The sequence below is a fragment of the Crocuta crocuta genome, unplaced genomic scaffold, assembly GCF_008692635.1.
Source record: "Crocuta crocuta isolate KB4526 unplaced genomic scaffold, BGI_CrCroc_1.0 scaffold72, whole genome shotgun sequence".
NCBI classification, from domain to species: Eukaryota; Metazoa; Chordata; class Mammalia; order Carnivora; family Hyaenidae; genus Crocuta; species Crocuta crocuta.
Window position 1 is genome coordinate 6,901,469 of NW_027529427.1, and position 13,874 is coordinate 6,915,342.

At 40.3% G+C, this 13,874-nt stretch overlaps 1 protein-coding gene across 7 annotated transcripts in view; it reads left to right on the forward strand.

Moving 5' to 3' along the window:
* Positions 1-8,886: 8,886 nt before the first annotated feature.
* The window catches only part of WNK1 (WNK lysine deficient protein kinase 1), a 148,462-nt gene continuing 143,474 nt past the window's right edge, over positions 8,887-13,874 (forward strand). For all 7 annotated transcript variants that reach the window (XM_077759218.1, XM_077759212.1, XM_077759214.1 and 4 more), the window contains exon 1: positions 8,887-9,694. In XM_077759218.1, coding sequence (XP_077615344.1) covers positions 8,936-9,694 — 759 coding nt within the window. In that variant the 5' untranslated portion in view covers positions 8,887-8,935. The remainder of the gene's footprint in view (positions 9,695-13,874) is intronic.

Here is a 13,874-nt window from a genome sequence, read left to right on the forward strand (position 1 = left end):
TTTTTTAATTTTGATGAAGTCCACTTTAATAATTTTCTCTTTTATAGTTTGTGCTTTTCATGTCCTAAAAATTCTTTACCTAACCCAAGGTCACAACAATTTTCTCCTGTTTTCTTCTGGAAGTTTTAGAGTCTTAACTCTTATATTTAAGTCTATGATCGTCTTGAGTTAATTTTTGTGCATAATATGAGGAAAGGATCAAGGTTTATTTTTTTCTATATAGCTATCCAAATGTTCTAGCATTATTTGTTGTAAGGTTATTTGCTTTCCCCATTGAATTACCTTAGCACCATTGTCTATGTGTCTTGGCATGCTCTATTCTGGTCCAGTGATTATTTGTTAATCTTTACGCCTGTACCACACTGCCTTGATGACTGGAACCTTAGAGTTAAGTCTTAAAGTCAGGTAGTATAAGTATTTCAACTGTGTTCTTTTTGCAAATTGTTTTGGCTACACCAGCTTCTTTGTATCTCCATGTAAATTTAGAATCCGTTTGTCAATTTCCATTTTTAAAAAGATTGCTGGGATTTTGATCGAGATTGTGTTGATACATCAGTTTGGGGAGAAATGACATAGTAATACTACTAAGTGTTCTGAGCCATTTATTTAGGCCTTTCATTTCTCTCAGCAATATTTTGTGGCTTTTAATATCTAAATCATGTACAGTTTGTTAAATTTTTTCCTTGGTATTTTTTTTACTCTATCTTAAGTGATATTTAAAATTTTTTATTCACATTAAAAAAATAAAAGTTGTATATATCTAAGGTGTACAACATGATGAGTCGTTATACATATCCATAGTGAAATGATGGATATGCTAATGGACATATCATTTCCTCACATAATTACCATTTTTTGTGTGTGCTGAGTGCACCTAAAGTCTACTCTCTTAGCACATTTCCAGTGTTCAATACAGTATTATTAAGTACATTATTTCCCTAGACCAAATCATCCTACCTAACTGCAACTTTGAACCCTTTGACCAACATCTCCTCATTTTCCCATTGCTGCCACCCCCCAGGCCCTGGTAACCACCACTATTCTCTGATTCTATGAGTTTGACTTTGTTTCTTTTTCCTTTTTTAGTTTGTACATATAACTTAGATCATATAGTATTTGTCTTTATCTGGCTTTTTTCACTTAGAAAAATATTTTCAGGTTTCATCCATTGTGTCACAAATGGCAGGATATCCTTCTATCCCATGGCTGAATAATATTTCCTTGTATATTTATACCACATCTTCTTTATTCATTCACTTGTCAATGGACACTTAGTTTGTTTCATATGTTGGCTATTGTGAATAATACTCTAGTGATCATAGGAGTGCAAATATCTCTTCAAGATGTGATTTTTATTTCCTTTGGATTTCCTTTCCTTTCCCAAATTGGGTTTGCTAGATCATATGGTTCTATTTTTAACTTTGTGAGAAATCTCTACACTATTTTCCATAATGGCTGCACCAATTTACATTCCAACCAATAGTGTACAAGGATTTTCTTCTTCACATCTCCTCACCAACATGTTATCTTTTGCCTTTTTGAAAGTAGCCATCCTAACATGTGTGAGGTGTTATCTCATTGAGGTTTTGACTTGCATTTCCCTAATGATTAGTGATGTTAATCACCTTTACATATATCTCTGTGCCATTGGACATCTTCTTTAGAAAAATATCTATCCGGATCCTTTGCCCACTTTTTAATTTTATTTATTTTTATTTTTTGCTACTGAGTTGTATGAGTTCTTTACATATTTAGGACAGTAATCCTTTATCAGCTATATAGTTTGCAAATATTTTCTCCATTCTGTATGTTGCCTTTTAAGTTTTCTAGTTGTTTTCTTTGCTGTGCAGAAACTTTTTAGTTTGATGTTAGGTCCCACTTGTTTATTTTTGCTTTTGGTGCTTGTGCTTTTGATATTATATCCAGGAAATCATGAATTTTGTTAAATTATCTATTTGTGTTTACTTGTAGTTCACTGAATTTCTTTCAGAGGATTATTCTCAATTCTTTGTCAGGCAGTTCATAGGTCTCCATTTGTTTAGGGTCCATTATTGGAGCTTTATTAGTTTACTTGTGTGGTATCCTGTTTCCTTATTTGTGATCCTGGTTGCCTTACATTGGTGTGTGTGCCTTTGAAGACTGGCTTCAGCTGGGAAAGCCTTTTACCAATCAGCCCATCCAGAGATCCTAGGTCGGTTGTCTGGTGGTGTCCATGGGCGGGCTTGCTGCTGGGATCCTTGGTCAGGCAGATCAGGTGCTTGGATCCAAAGGGGTCAGCCTGGCGCCTGAGCCCATGGGGCATGGGCCTGGAGCTTATCTCACGGGGGCAATCCTAGTGCCTGGGTCCATGGGGCTGGCTCAGTACCAAGGTTTACTGGGGCAGGCCTGGGCCCCAATTCTGCTGAAACCTGAGGTGTCGGGGGTCAGTCTGCCCTGGAGTGTGGCTGGGGACTCGAGTCAGGGGAGCTGGCCTGGAGTGTGGGGCCACCTGTCACTGAAGTAGGCCCAGTCCTGGGGCCTACAGTAAAGCTGAGTGTTTGCTTCACTCTCCTTCTCCCCCTGGAAGGGTATGTCTCTCTGTACAGGACTGCCTGGTCTTGAGGAAAGAGTGACAGGAATGATGTGAAACTGTCTTTCCTGCTCTCCCAATGCATCTTTTCTTATTTCTTTGCGCCACTCAAGAGCTGTAATTCTCACCTGAAATCCCTAGCTCTTGTGAAGGTATTTGCATGTGTAGATATTTGTTAAAAAGATGTTTCCGGGAGGGGTCAATCACTGGACACTTGATGGTGTCTGAAAGCCAAAGGATATATTTTTATTTTATTTTTAATTTTTTTTAATAAAAACTTTTTTTGAGAGAGAGAGTGCACATGTGCACTAGCTGGGGAGAGACAGAGGGAGAGGGAAGGAGAAAATCCTAAGCTGGTTCCACGCTCAGCACAGAGCCCAGAGTCGGCTGCCCAACCCACTGAGGCACCCAGCTGCCCCAAAATGATATATTTTTATATTTTAAATCGTCCATTACCTACATATAGGAATGCAGTTGATTCTTGTATGATAACTTTGTATCCAGTGTCATTGTTAAATCACTCATTAGTTCTAGTTGGGTTTGTTTCTTAGCTTCCTTAGTAAATCCTATACATATCACCATGAGATCTATGAACAAAGGCAGTTTTACTTCTTTCTTTGTAGTGTGCATGTCACTCATCTTTTTCCTTCTCTTATTGCAGCCAGTAGGAGAGCCAGTACCATGTTATGAAAAATGGCAAGTGTGAATACCTTGTCTGCCATCTTAGAATTTGTTCTTTTGCCACTGAGTATGATGTTACTTTAGTTTTTTTGTAGATGTACTTCATAATGCTGAGAAAGTTCCCTTTTATTTATGGTCAGCTGAAGTCTTTATTATTTTTATTATTTTTTTTTTTAATGAATATTCATTGAGTTTCGTTGTATGATTTTTCTGAATCTATTGTGATGTGACTAAAAAATGTCTTTTCTGTTTCCCAACATATTTATTTTTTCGGTTTCTCATTCCTTGTTTAAGTCCTAATTTACTAATCCACTCACTAATGTTTTGTTTTCCTGAAGACTTTATATTTTCTTTTATTATTTTTTAAATTAGTTTTTTTTTTTAGTAATGTCTACAATCAACATGGGGCTCAAACTCACAATCCTCAGATCCAGAGCTGCATGCTCCTCTGGCTGAACCAGCCAGGTGTCCCTTTTTCCTGAAGACCTTTAAAAAATAACATTTCTTATAGTGAAGGTCTGTTTGCAATCAATTCTCTCACCAAATATACACCTGGGTTGGGTGGGGTGGTGGTGGTAAACCACTCCAACAGCTGTATTTTGTAATAGCTTCCTAGGTAATTCTGATAAATCTCTTCCAGTGAGAGCTTATTAAGGCCTAGAACACGATAGGGATTCCTACTTTTAAATATTTCCCCCTATGTTCTTTGTAGATGACATAATAAACTTATACTTGGTGATGTCATGTGATGGAATCCTGCGTGGCCATTAAAAATGTTTCTGGGGGCGGGGCGCCTGGGTGGCTCAGTCGGTTGGGTGTCTGACTTTGGCTCAGGTCATGATCTCACCGTTTGTGGGTTCGAGCCCCGCGTCGGGCTCTGTGCTGCCTGCCAGCTCAGAGCCTGGAGCCTGTTTCAGAGTCTGTGTCTCCCTCTCTCTCTGACCCTCCCCTGCTCATGCTCTCTCTCGCGCGCTCTCTCTTGGAAATAAATTAAAAACAAAACAAAACAAAAAATGTTTCTGGGGGCGCCTAAGTGGCTCAATCGGTTAAGTGTCTGACTTCGGCTCAGGTCATGATCTCACGGTTTGTGGGTTCTAGTCCCGCATTGGGATCTGTGCTGACAGCCAGCTCAGAGCCTGGAGCCTGCTTCAGATTCTGTATCTCCCTCTCTCTCTGACCCTCCCCTGCTCACACTCTCTCTCTCAGAAATAAATAAAAAAACATTTAAAAAATGTTTCTGAAGATATTTAATGACATTTGAAATGTTTATAACATAATTATAAATCTTTTCTTTTATCACTCTGGAAAGATACCTAAATATCAAAAGCTGATATTTCAAAGGCTAGTAGAGTTATTGGGGATTTTTACTTTCACATTCTATTCTATTTTTCAAATTGTCTGCAATAAGTGAGAATGTATTAAGATATTCAAACAATATAGATAAGGTTACTCCCCAGAAGCAATCTCCCACTTTTCATTTTGGTGTGTACTGCCCACACTTTCACTCTGTGCATTTAAATACACATAGAAATATAATTAAAAAAAACCCCACAACATATGATCTAGTACATATTATTCAGCAACTTGAGTTTTCCACTTACTGTTTTTTTGCCACCACATATATATTTATCTCCTTCTCTTCTAGTGTTGCATGATGTTCCCAAAATTAGATATACTATAGTTTTACTATTATAGCATATATGCAGATTGTTTAAATTTCCTGTTACAGGCAAAGCTATAGTGGATTTTCTTATAGATATTTGTTAGTGCATATACGCAAGGATTTTGGAAGGTAGTTGCTAGGAAGAGAAATTACTAGCCCAAAGGCTGTGCACATTCTACATTTCAAATTTTTTTTTAATGTTTATTTTTGAAAGAGAGAGAGTCAGAGTGCAAGAGGGGATGGACAGAGAAAGAGGGAGACACAGAATCCGAAGCAGGCTCCAGGCTCTGAACTGACAGCATGGAGCCTGATGCTGGGTTCGAATCCATGGACCGCGAGATCATGACCTGAGTCCCAAGTCTGATGCTTAACTGACTGAACCACCCAGGCCCCCCCACATTGTGCATTTTAGTAAGTACTAACAACTTACCCAGAAGAAAGGTTTTTCTAATTTATGCTATCATTAGTAACACATGAGTTTCTCCACACCCTTGCCAACACTTGATATTATAAATGCTTAACATTTTTGCCAATTTTTAAGGGAAAATTATGTCTTGCTTTAATTTGCCCTTCCCTAGTTACTGAGTTTCACCAATTTTTTAAGCTTATATAGGTCCTTTGGATTTCCTCCTGTCTCAACTGTCTTTTCATACCCTCTCCCCTTGATCTATAGGATTGTATTATCCTTTGTGATATGGTGTTATTTATATATTTTAAATATTAGTCTTTTATTATACAGCTTTCAAAATTTTTCTGTCAGCTAATTGTGTCCTATTGAACAGAATTGTCTATTTCAAAATAGTCAAATATTTTTCTTTATGGTTCATGAGTAGTTCTTTTTTTAAAGGTTTATTTATTTATTTTCAGAGACAGAGATAGAGACAGAGACAGAGTGACTGGGGTAGGAGTAAGAGAGAGGGGAAAGAGAATCCCAAGCAGGCTCCATGCTGTTAGTGCAGAGCACAATGTAGGGCTTGAGCCGACATACCATGAGATTGTGACCTAAGCTGAAATCAAGAGTTGGACACTTAACCAACTGAGGCACCCAGGAACCCTTATTTAAGTGATGTGGATGTTAGTTTTGTGAAGGGTAGTGGGTAGACATTGAATCTAATTTGCTTTTAAATAAATAACTAGTTGTCCAAACACTCTTTATGAACATTTCTCCACTGACTTGAAATGCCATCTTCCTCATATATACATAAGACTGTTTCTGTACTAAACTTTCTTTTCCATTATCTATGTTTATCTAATGTCATACATTTAATCTATGGTTTTATAATATGCTTTGATAGAGGACAAGTTCCACCTTCCCCGTTATTTAACTTACAATTAAAAAAAGGTTTTAAAAAGTCTATTCTTCATTTTTTAACTGCCCGACTCTCCCTTCTTCCTTGAGTCCCATGTGACAGGGAGGTAACATTAAAAATATCCATATGCAAAACAACAGAGCATGGAAAATGAAGGAAAGGAGACAAATAAAGAGAAATGTTGTCAAGATGGTATCCCCCCCATACCTCAAGAAGGTACCCTATAAATTATGTCACATATAAACTAAGGTAGAGTTTGTATGTTCAGCCACTGTCTAAATCTAAGCTGTCTCTGGCTTTACTAGTCAGTCACCAATGATGGGCACTATCTAAACATAAAATGGATGGGCAATAGAAACATGACTCAATTTGAGAAAAGAAACAAGGACTAAAGTGAACAAACAACATAGTGAGAGAAAGTAAAATACTGATATTATTCTTATGACCCACCTTCAGGAGCTAAAAATCTCTGAGCTTAGTGTGTCCATTGTATCCTGAGTTTTTTCTGCTACCTCTATTTATGCCACTTGATGTTTTATATGGATTATAGAGGGATCAATTCTCTACTTGATAACTGAAATGACAGAGAAAGGAAAAGTACTATTAAGGATATTATAGTAATGGGTAACAGAAAATACCATGGTTAATTGGAAGTTTGGTAGACATTAAAAAGGAAACCCAGCAAAGAAGTGTCTGTAGTAAAATATACACACTAAACAGTTTAACCTTTAAATCTACATACCACTGTACACAGTATGGTCATACTCAACTTAAACTTGTTATCTGTTATCATAGTAAAGCCAATGTTACACAAGCAGTCATGTAGGCAAGGGTGGCTGTGGCCCAACAGTTAATTAAATTTGTTACAATGAATTTAGTTGTTTGTTGTTGAAAAAACATGTTGATAGGGCATGATTGTCAAGGGCCTTGTGTTCAGTGCAATGTGTGCTCTAGTTACTTCCACTGAATTTATATTTTAAAATGTTCAGAGTCTGTTAGCTTTATGAAATCTAACAACACTTGTTGCTAAAACCAGGTTTTGTAAAGCTGAAAGTGTAGCTCTTGAGACTCTTGAAAAAAAATTGAAAAACAGTGTAACTATTTTACATATCAGACGAATTAATATGAATTGTATAGCAAATCTTGTCGAAGTGGAGTTCATCCCGATAACTCGTGGGCATTTCCTAGGAAACTGGTGCTAAGGAATCTTCCGTCAGTTTGCTTCCAAACTACTCATACTCCAAGCTTGGCGGTGTTGGCTAGTAAGTGCGCTTCTGAGTTCGTTCTATAGTGGGCGCTGGTGAGAGCCGGGAGCCTGTGGACGCTGGTTTGCAGTTGCGCATGTTTAAGATCTTCCCGCTTTTACCCGGTGGGCTAAGACTCTTAACTGCCATCTGACGGGTCTGGCTTCCCACTCTGTCTGGTGCCCCCTGGTGCTCATCACCTGTACAATCCTGAGTAGCTGCTAGGAGGAAAGGGGTCCAGAGAGCCTAAGGATGCTTTCAAGGAAAGCATTCCATTACTGTGAACTACTTGGATCCAGATTTCCTCTATGTCCAAAGCCACAGCATAAATTACATAAGCACATTCATGCACCTCTAGAAAGAAGGTGTGCTGTTTTACTAAGCCTCCGAGCAAACGAAAGATGGAAATTAAGCTCAACCGACTGCATAGGCAAAAGTCAACTCCGCTCTCCCAAGTTTGTGGTAAAAAACGCAAAGATCTGTGGACCTTATCTTTTCTCGAATTCTCCCCTCCACCGCAGCGTTAATATTTTTTCTGGCAAAGCAAAGGATTCTCTATGCTCCTGGATTTCAGGAGAGCAACCCATCTTTGAGAGTCAGGACATCTGTCTTGGGGCTGGAGCTGAGAATGTGGCCTTAATTGTTATGTAAGGGAAGAGAATCAGAGGTAACACTCCCCGTCTCCTTCCCCAACCCATTTAGCCAATATTAATCCCATGCACAATCTTCACAAAGTTTCTTTGACCTCATTGAAGGAGGCTTCAGCTCCTCTGGTTTTCTGAGCTCAGGTTCTAGTTCTCTTTGCTTTGCTTTCCTCCTCCACCCCCACACCCCTAGAGTCACTCAACACAACTGCGGCTTTCTCCATTAAAGAAGAACAACAGATCATCTTTCATTGCATGGCAACCTCTTAGCTCTCTCTCGTCTCAGCACGGCATGATAGAAGTCTCTCCTGTCATCCTGCCTCCCTCTTCTCTTCCGTCCCTTCCTCCGCAAATTAAACCCTAAATAATGATTTTCCTAGCTAGCCTTGACTTAAGGATGGGGTTTAGCGACCCACGGGGACGCTCCCATCAGCCTTCCAGAAGGGGCGGTTTCCAAAGAAAACTACAATTCCCACGAGGCATCAGGCTAAAGCAACCACAGAGCATCATGGAAGTCGTAGGCTCTCTCGTCCTCAGTCCCTCTCATCCTTCTACCGCAAAAACTACAAGTTCCAGGGAGCCTCGTNGCCCGCTCCTCAGGCACCGAGGCTTCGAGGCTTCGGCCCTTCCCGTCCGGCCGATGGGCGCCCTGTGAGACTGGTCCCCCTAGCTGGGGGCGCGCTTGGGAGGAGGCGACCGATTGACTGACTGACCGGGAGCCCCCGGGCCGGCCCTCCCTCGCCTTTCTCGGCCCCTCCCACTCTCGTCGGCCGNCTCTTCCTTCACGAGTTCGAGCCCGCTCGCCTCGCTCCAGCGGACCGACCATGTCTGGCGGCGCCTCGGAGAAGCAGAGCAGCACGCCGAGCTCCCTGTTCCTCTCGCCGCCGGCGCCTTCGCCCAAGAATGGCTCCAGCTCCGATTCCTCGGTGGGGGAGAAACTGGGCAGCGCGGGGCCCGACGCCGGAACTGGCCGGACAGAGGAGTACCGGCGTCGCCGCCACACCATGGACAAGGACAGCCGTGGCGCGGCCGCGACCACTACCACCACGGAGCACCGCTTCTTCCGCCGCAGCGTCATCTGCGACTCCAACGCCACTGCGCTGGAACTGCCCGGCCTTCCCTTGTCTCTCCCCCAGCCCGCCGTCTCCGCGGCGGCTCCGCAGAGTACCCCGCCGGAGCCCCACCGCGAGGAGACCCTGACTGCCACCGCCGCTGCCCAGGTGGCCCAGCTGCCTCCGGCCGCTGCCGCCCCCGGGGAGCCAGCCGGCGCGGGCCCTGCGGCCGCGACCGCCCCCAGCAGTGCCGCCAGAGACCGCCAAGTTTCCCAGCCCAACCATGTGGGGAGCAAAGAGGAGCCTCCGTCGGCCAGAAGTGGCAGCGGCGGCGGCAGCGCCAAGGAGCCACAGGAGGAACGGAGCCAGCAGCAGGATGACATCGAAGAGCTGGAGACCAAGGCCGTGGGGATGTCCAACGACGGCCGCTTTCTCAAGTTCGACATCGAGATCGGCAGAGGCTCCTTTAAGACCGTCTACAAAGGTCTCGACACGGAAACTACTGTGGAGGTTGCCTGGTGTGAACTGCAGGTAGAGCCCCACTTTATCTTAACGGTGGTTTGGATCCAAATTTGGCTTGGTGAAGCCGGTTTATCGAATTCATCCTTTACAAGTCATTCTCTTTAACTGTTCGCTCGGGAGCGGGGGCGGGGCAAGGGAGGCCAAGTTGGGAAGAGATTGAAACCAGAATTTGGGGCATGTATGTAGGGTACCCTACGTAGGTAAGAATTATTGGTAGCCAGAGAGATTTGCTACTGGAGAGGGAGTGGTGAAAATCATCTGAGTACAAACGCATTATCTACTTATTGTTTTAGTGTCTGGCAGGAAGCTCGGAATTAGTGGGAAAGTTTCTGAATTAGGAAAGTACAGAGTCTTCTTGCCTTGGTGCATTTCCATCTCATCAGAGGCTCTGCACTGCTGAGTTCCTGGTGTGTTGCATGAGCGTTTCCATCTCTGACACCAGGCTATTCTTTTAAAATAAGAACGACCTTGTTTATGAATGACCTTACTTTGAATATATCCTGGTTGGTGATTGCATAGGCATTTAGTATAAACTATAAAAAAATTTTTCTTTTTATAAATGCCTTGGAACTAAAAGGGTATACAGTTAGTGTTTGATACTGTTTCACCTAATGATGCTTAAGCCTTTTGGTAGCTAGCAGTTATCTGACAGTGTTAATTAAAACTAGTATGTCTTCAGCCCTTTCACTATACAGTGAACAGTACAAGAGCTCAATTATAGACATGCTTTGAGAGTTGTAATGTCACTATTGTTATTTTAAACTTGTTATGAAAGGTTTTTAAGCCAAACTTTTCGAAGAGTCTAAAGGACTCACAATGCTTTGCTTTTAACCTCTCAGAGATTTCCATGGTGTAAATCATGGTGTGTCATTCTGGTTGACAGATATATTCTAGGTTTAAATAGCTAGGTTTGGGTAACTTGTTGCTTGACCTATAGCAGCTTGCTTGAATGTTGCCCTCATCCGGAAGTGAACATAGGTTATTGGAAGAAGCAGAGTTCCACTGAATGAAAACGTTACCTACATTATATGTGAAAATGCCCATTATCCGTATTCTTCTTGTCAGGAAGATGGACCAAAATAGGAGATGAAAATAACTGAATAATCTAGGAGTAACATGTGGAAGGAAGTGAACATAAAAACTGACAAATTCTTAAGGAACATAATTTTTAAGTTTTACAGTAAATGGTGTAGAACTTCTAAGGATTGTGAGATAAAAACAACGCAGTTTTATGGTGATTTATATTGGAAAGGGTATGCAGCCTTTAAAAAAAATATCTTGTCAAACTATAACTTTATTCCTGTTGATTATACTCAGAAACTTAGATCTGATTCCTTCTGGTTTACAGGCAAAAATTCCATTTACACTTTACACTTTCTTTTGTAGTGGGGGTGCCTGTTACTGTTGATCCTGGATTTTATTCTTCTGGTATGGTTTTGTATTTGAACAGGTGTCTTTTAGATACATATTTTTTAATTGGTTATCTTAAGACTGGACCCAAGTAAACGTTGACCGCTTTATAGATTAATTTTGTCAGTTTCAATTATTTAACTTTCAAGACTTCTCAGAATATAATTGTGTTTTCCTTAATCAACTGTAATTTTTTGATAGTTTATTTATCTTGGAACTAATGATACAGTGGGAAAAGCTCAATTTGTCTAATGTCATAATAATTTTGTCCTCAGTTTTTCTTTGAACTCATGGCTTTTTGGATTTTTGTTCTCTGGACATGGGCATGGTCAAATTAAAGAATATCTGATATTCTTATATGTAATCATTTTATTTTTAAGCCAGTTCAGGATTTGGCTGCAGAACCGAATCCTACTTCACTGAGTGGTACCCTGGTTTAGAAACTTCCATATGTCCTTTAACTCTGTTTATACAATTTTTCATTTTGTTTTTTAAAATGTGATTTTTCTAGCTCCAGGATCTTTTATAGCAGTACTGGGACAGTATTTTTGGTTTTTTGACTAGTACACTTACCTAATAAGTTATTCATTAGGTTAGTGTTTGAGTATTTGTCTTTGGATACAAATTAAAGGAAAGCTTTTTCACTAAATGTTTACTTCTAGTATAAATATTTTTCTGGAGGAAGATAGAAATTCTGTATTCAGTTGTTAAATAGCTTATTGTATTAAAATTGGAAGAAATCTTAGGTTATTATGCCCAGCTACTTATTTGATAAATAGCTTGATCGTGGATCAGGTAAATGACTTGCTTAGATTGGTAAAGAGCAAAATTTACACTGGTTAGGATCTAATGATTTGGGAAATGTTGAAACATTTGTAATTTAGTACATGGCTAATTAGTACATCTCAGATAAAACAGTTGTATTTTGGTGTGGAAGTTGCTGTCAGATTTCTGGGGAAATCTAATCCTATACTAGACTTCTGGTTTAGGTATTGATGTTATCAATTTAAATGTACAAATAGACTTTTTACGATAGAGAATGGGTGAATGTGGTATATGAATCAAACTTGTGTCCATCAAGCTATTTTAGGAGTCATGGTAGGCAAGTATCAATTCCTAACAAATAATATTAGGTAATGCTTTGATATCACAGGATCTTAGCTGATAACTTTGGTCCTTTAGATGCAGATTTCTTACTTGATTTTATTAGGCAAATGACGTGCCTTAATTTTAGTACTCTGTTGCCTTGGTCAGAAAATGTCATTGCTGGACTTCGCAAAGCTTATATTGCTTTTCTGTAGAGACATGTTGGTTTTTAAGAAATGGAGCATAAGGGGTGCCTGGGTGGTTCAGTCAGTTAAGCGTCAGACTTTGGCTCAGGTCATGATCTCAGGGTGCATGGGTTTGAGTCTCGCATTGGGCTCTGGGCTGATAGCTAGCTCAGAGCCTGGAGCCGGTTTCAGATTCTGTGTCTCTCTTTCTGACCCTTCCCTGCCCATGCTGTCTGTCTCAGAAATAAATAAAAAAACATTAAAAAATTAAAAAAAAAAATAGCACAAGTTTTTTTTTTAAAGAAAATGCTATTTATACATAGATTTGTGAATGATTTTCTTTAAGAACTTTCTCCCCAGTTGCTTTTTTTAAAAAAATTTTTAAACATTTATTTTTGAGAGACAGAGCATTAGCAGGGGAGGGGCAGTGAGAGAGGGAGATAGAGAATCTGAGGCAGGGTCCAGGCTCTGAGCTGTTTGTCAGCACAGAGCCTGACGTGGGGATTGAACTTACAAATCATGAGGTCATGACCTGAGCTGAAGTTGGATGCTTAACCAACTGGCAGCCCAGGTGCTGCCCAAATTGCTTTTTTTTTTTTTTTTTAATGTTTGTTTGTTTATTTTTGAGAGAGACAGAGGCAGAGTGGGAGCAGGGGAGGGGCAGAGAGATGGGAACACAGAATCAGAAGCAGGCTCCAGGCTCTGAGCTGTCAGCACAGAGCCCAGTGCAGGGCTCAAACTCAGGAACCGTGAGATCATGACAGGAGCCGATGTCAAACTCTTAACCGACTGAGCCACCCAGGTGCTCCCCAAATTGCTTCTAGAGTTCACTTGGCAACGTGGTATATTCACTTTATATTTTGATGAGATTGTTTCCAGATCTGCTTGGAAGGGGAGGTCAAATTATAAATTGTGCTTAAGCTCCAGTGTACTTAGTGCTGGCTTTACTCTGACTTTTTTTTCCCTTGGTAAATTAAGGCTCGTGTTTCATCATGAGTATATGATTAGTTTTTTTGGACTTAATTTTTTTAAGCTGTAACAGTAATTTCAGGTATACAGGTGTTGTTAATATTTTATTGAAAGCTTAGCAGTGCTGCAGAAATGTGATGTGATTTTGTGTGTAAGAAACCGTAACTTATTTCTTTGCTTTAGTTCTTAAAATACCCCATTGAACTGAATCTTCCACTTGAATATTGATTTTTTTTTGCCCTTTTTACATTTGTACCAAATTTCGTGTTTTTCAGGATGAGAATCTGCAGTAATTTTCATTCCTAGGAACAAGATTTTAGGGAATGATCTTTGGAGTTTTGTTTGTTTTAAAGTCTCAGTTAATGAGTATGAGCAAAATTGAGATAACACAAGTGTAGCTGTTAGGCAAATTAAGGGATGATTGGTCACTTGTTATGCAAATTAAGGAATGATTGGTAACTTGTTTGAAGTAATCTTTTCCCCCCTTCTAACTGGACAGAATGGAAATAAAGATAGGATAATTTTGTTAGGTAAGATAC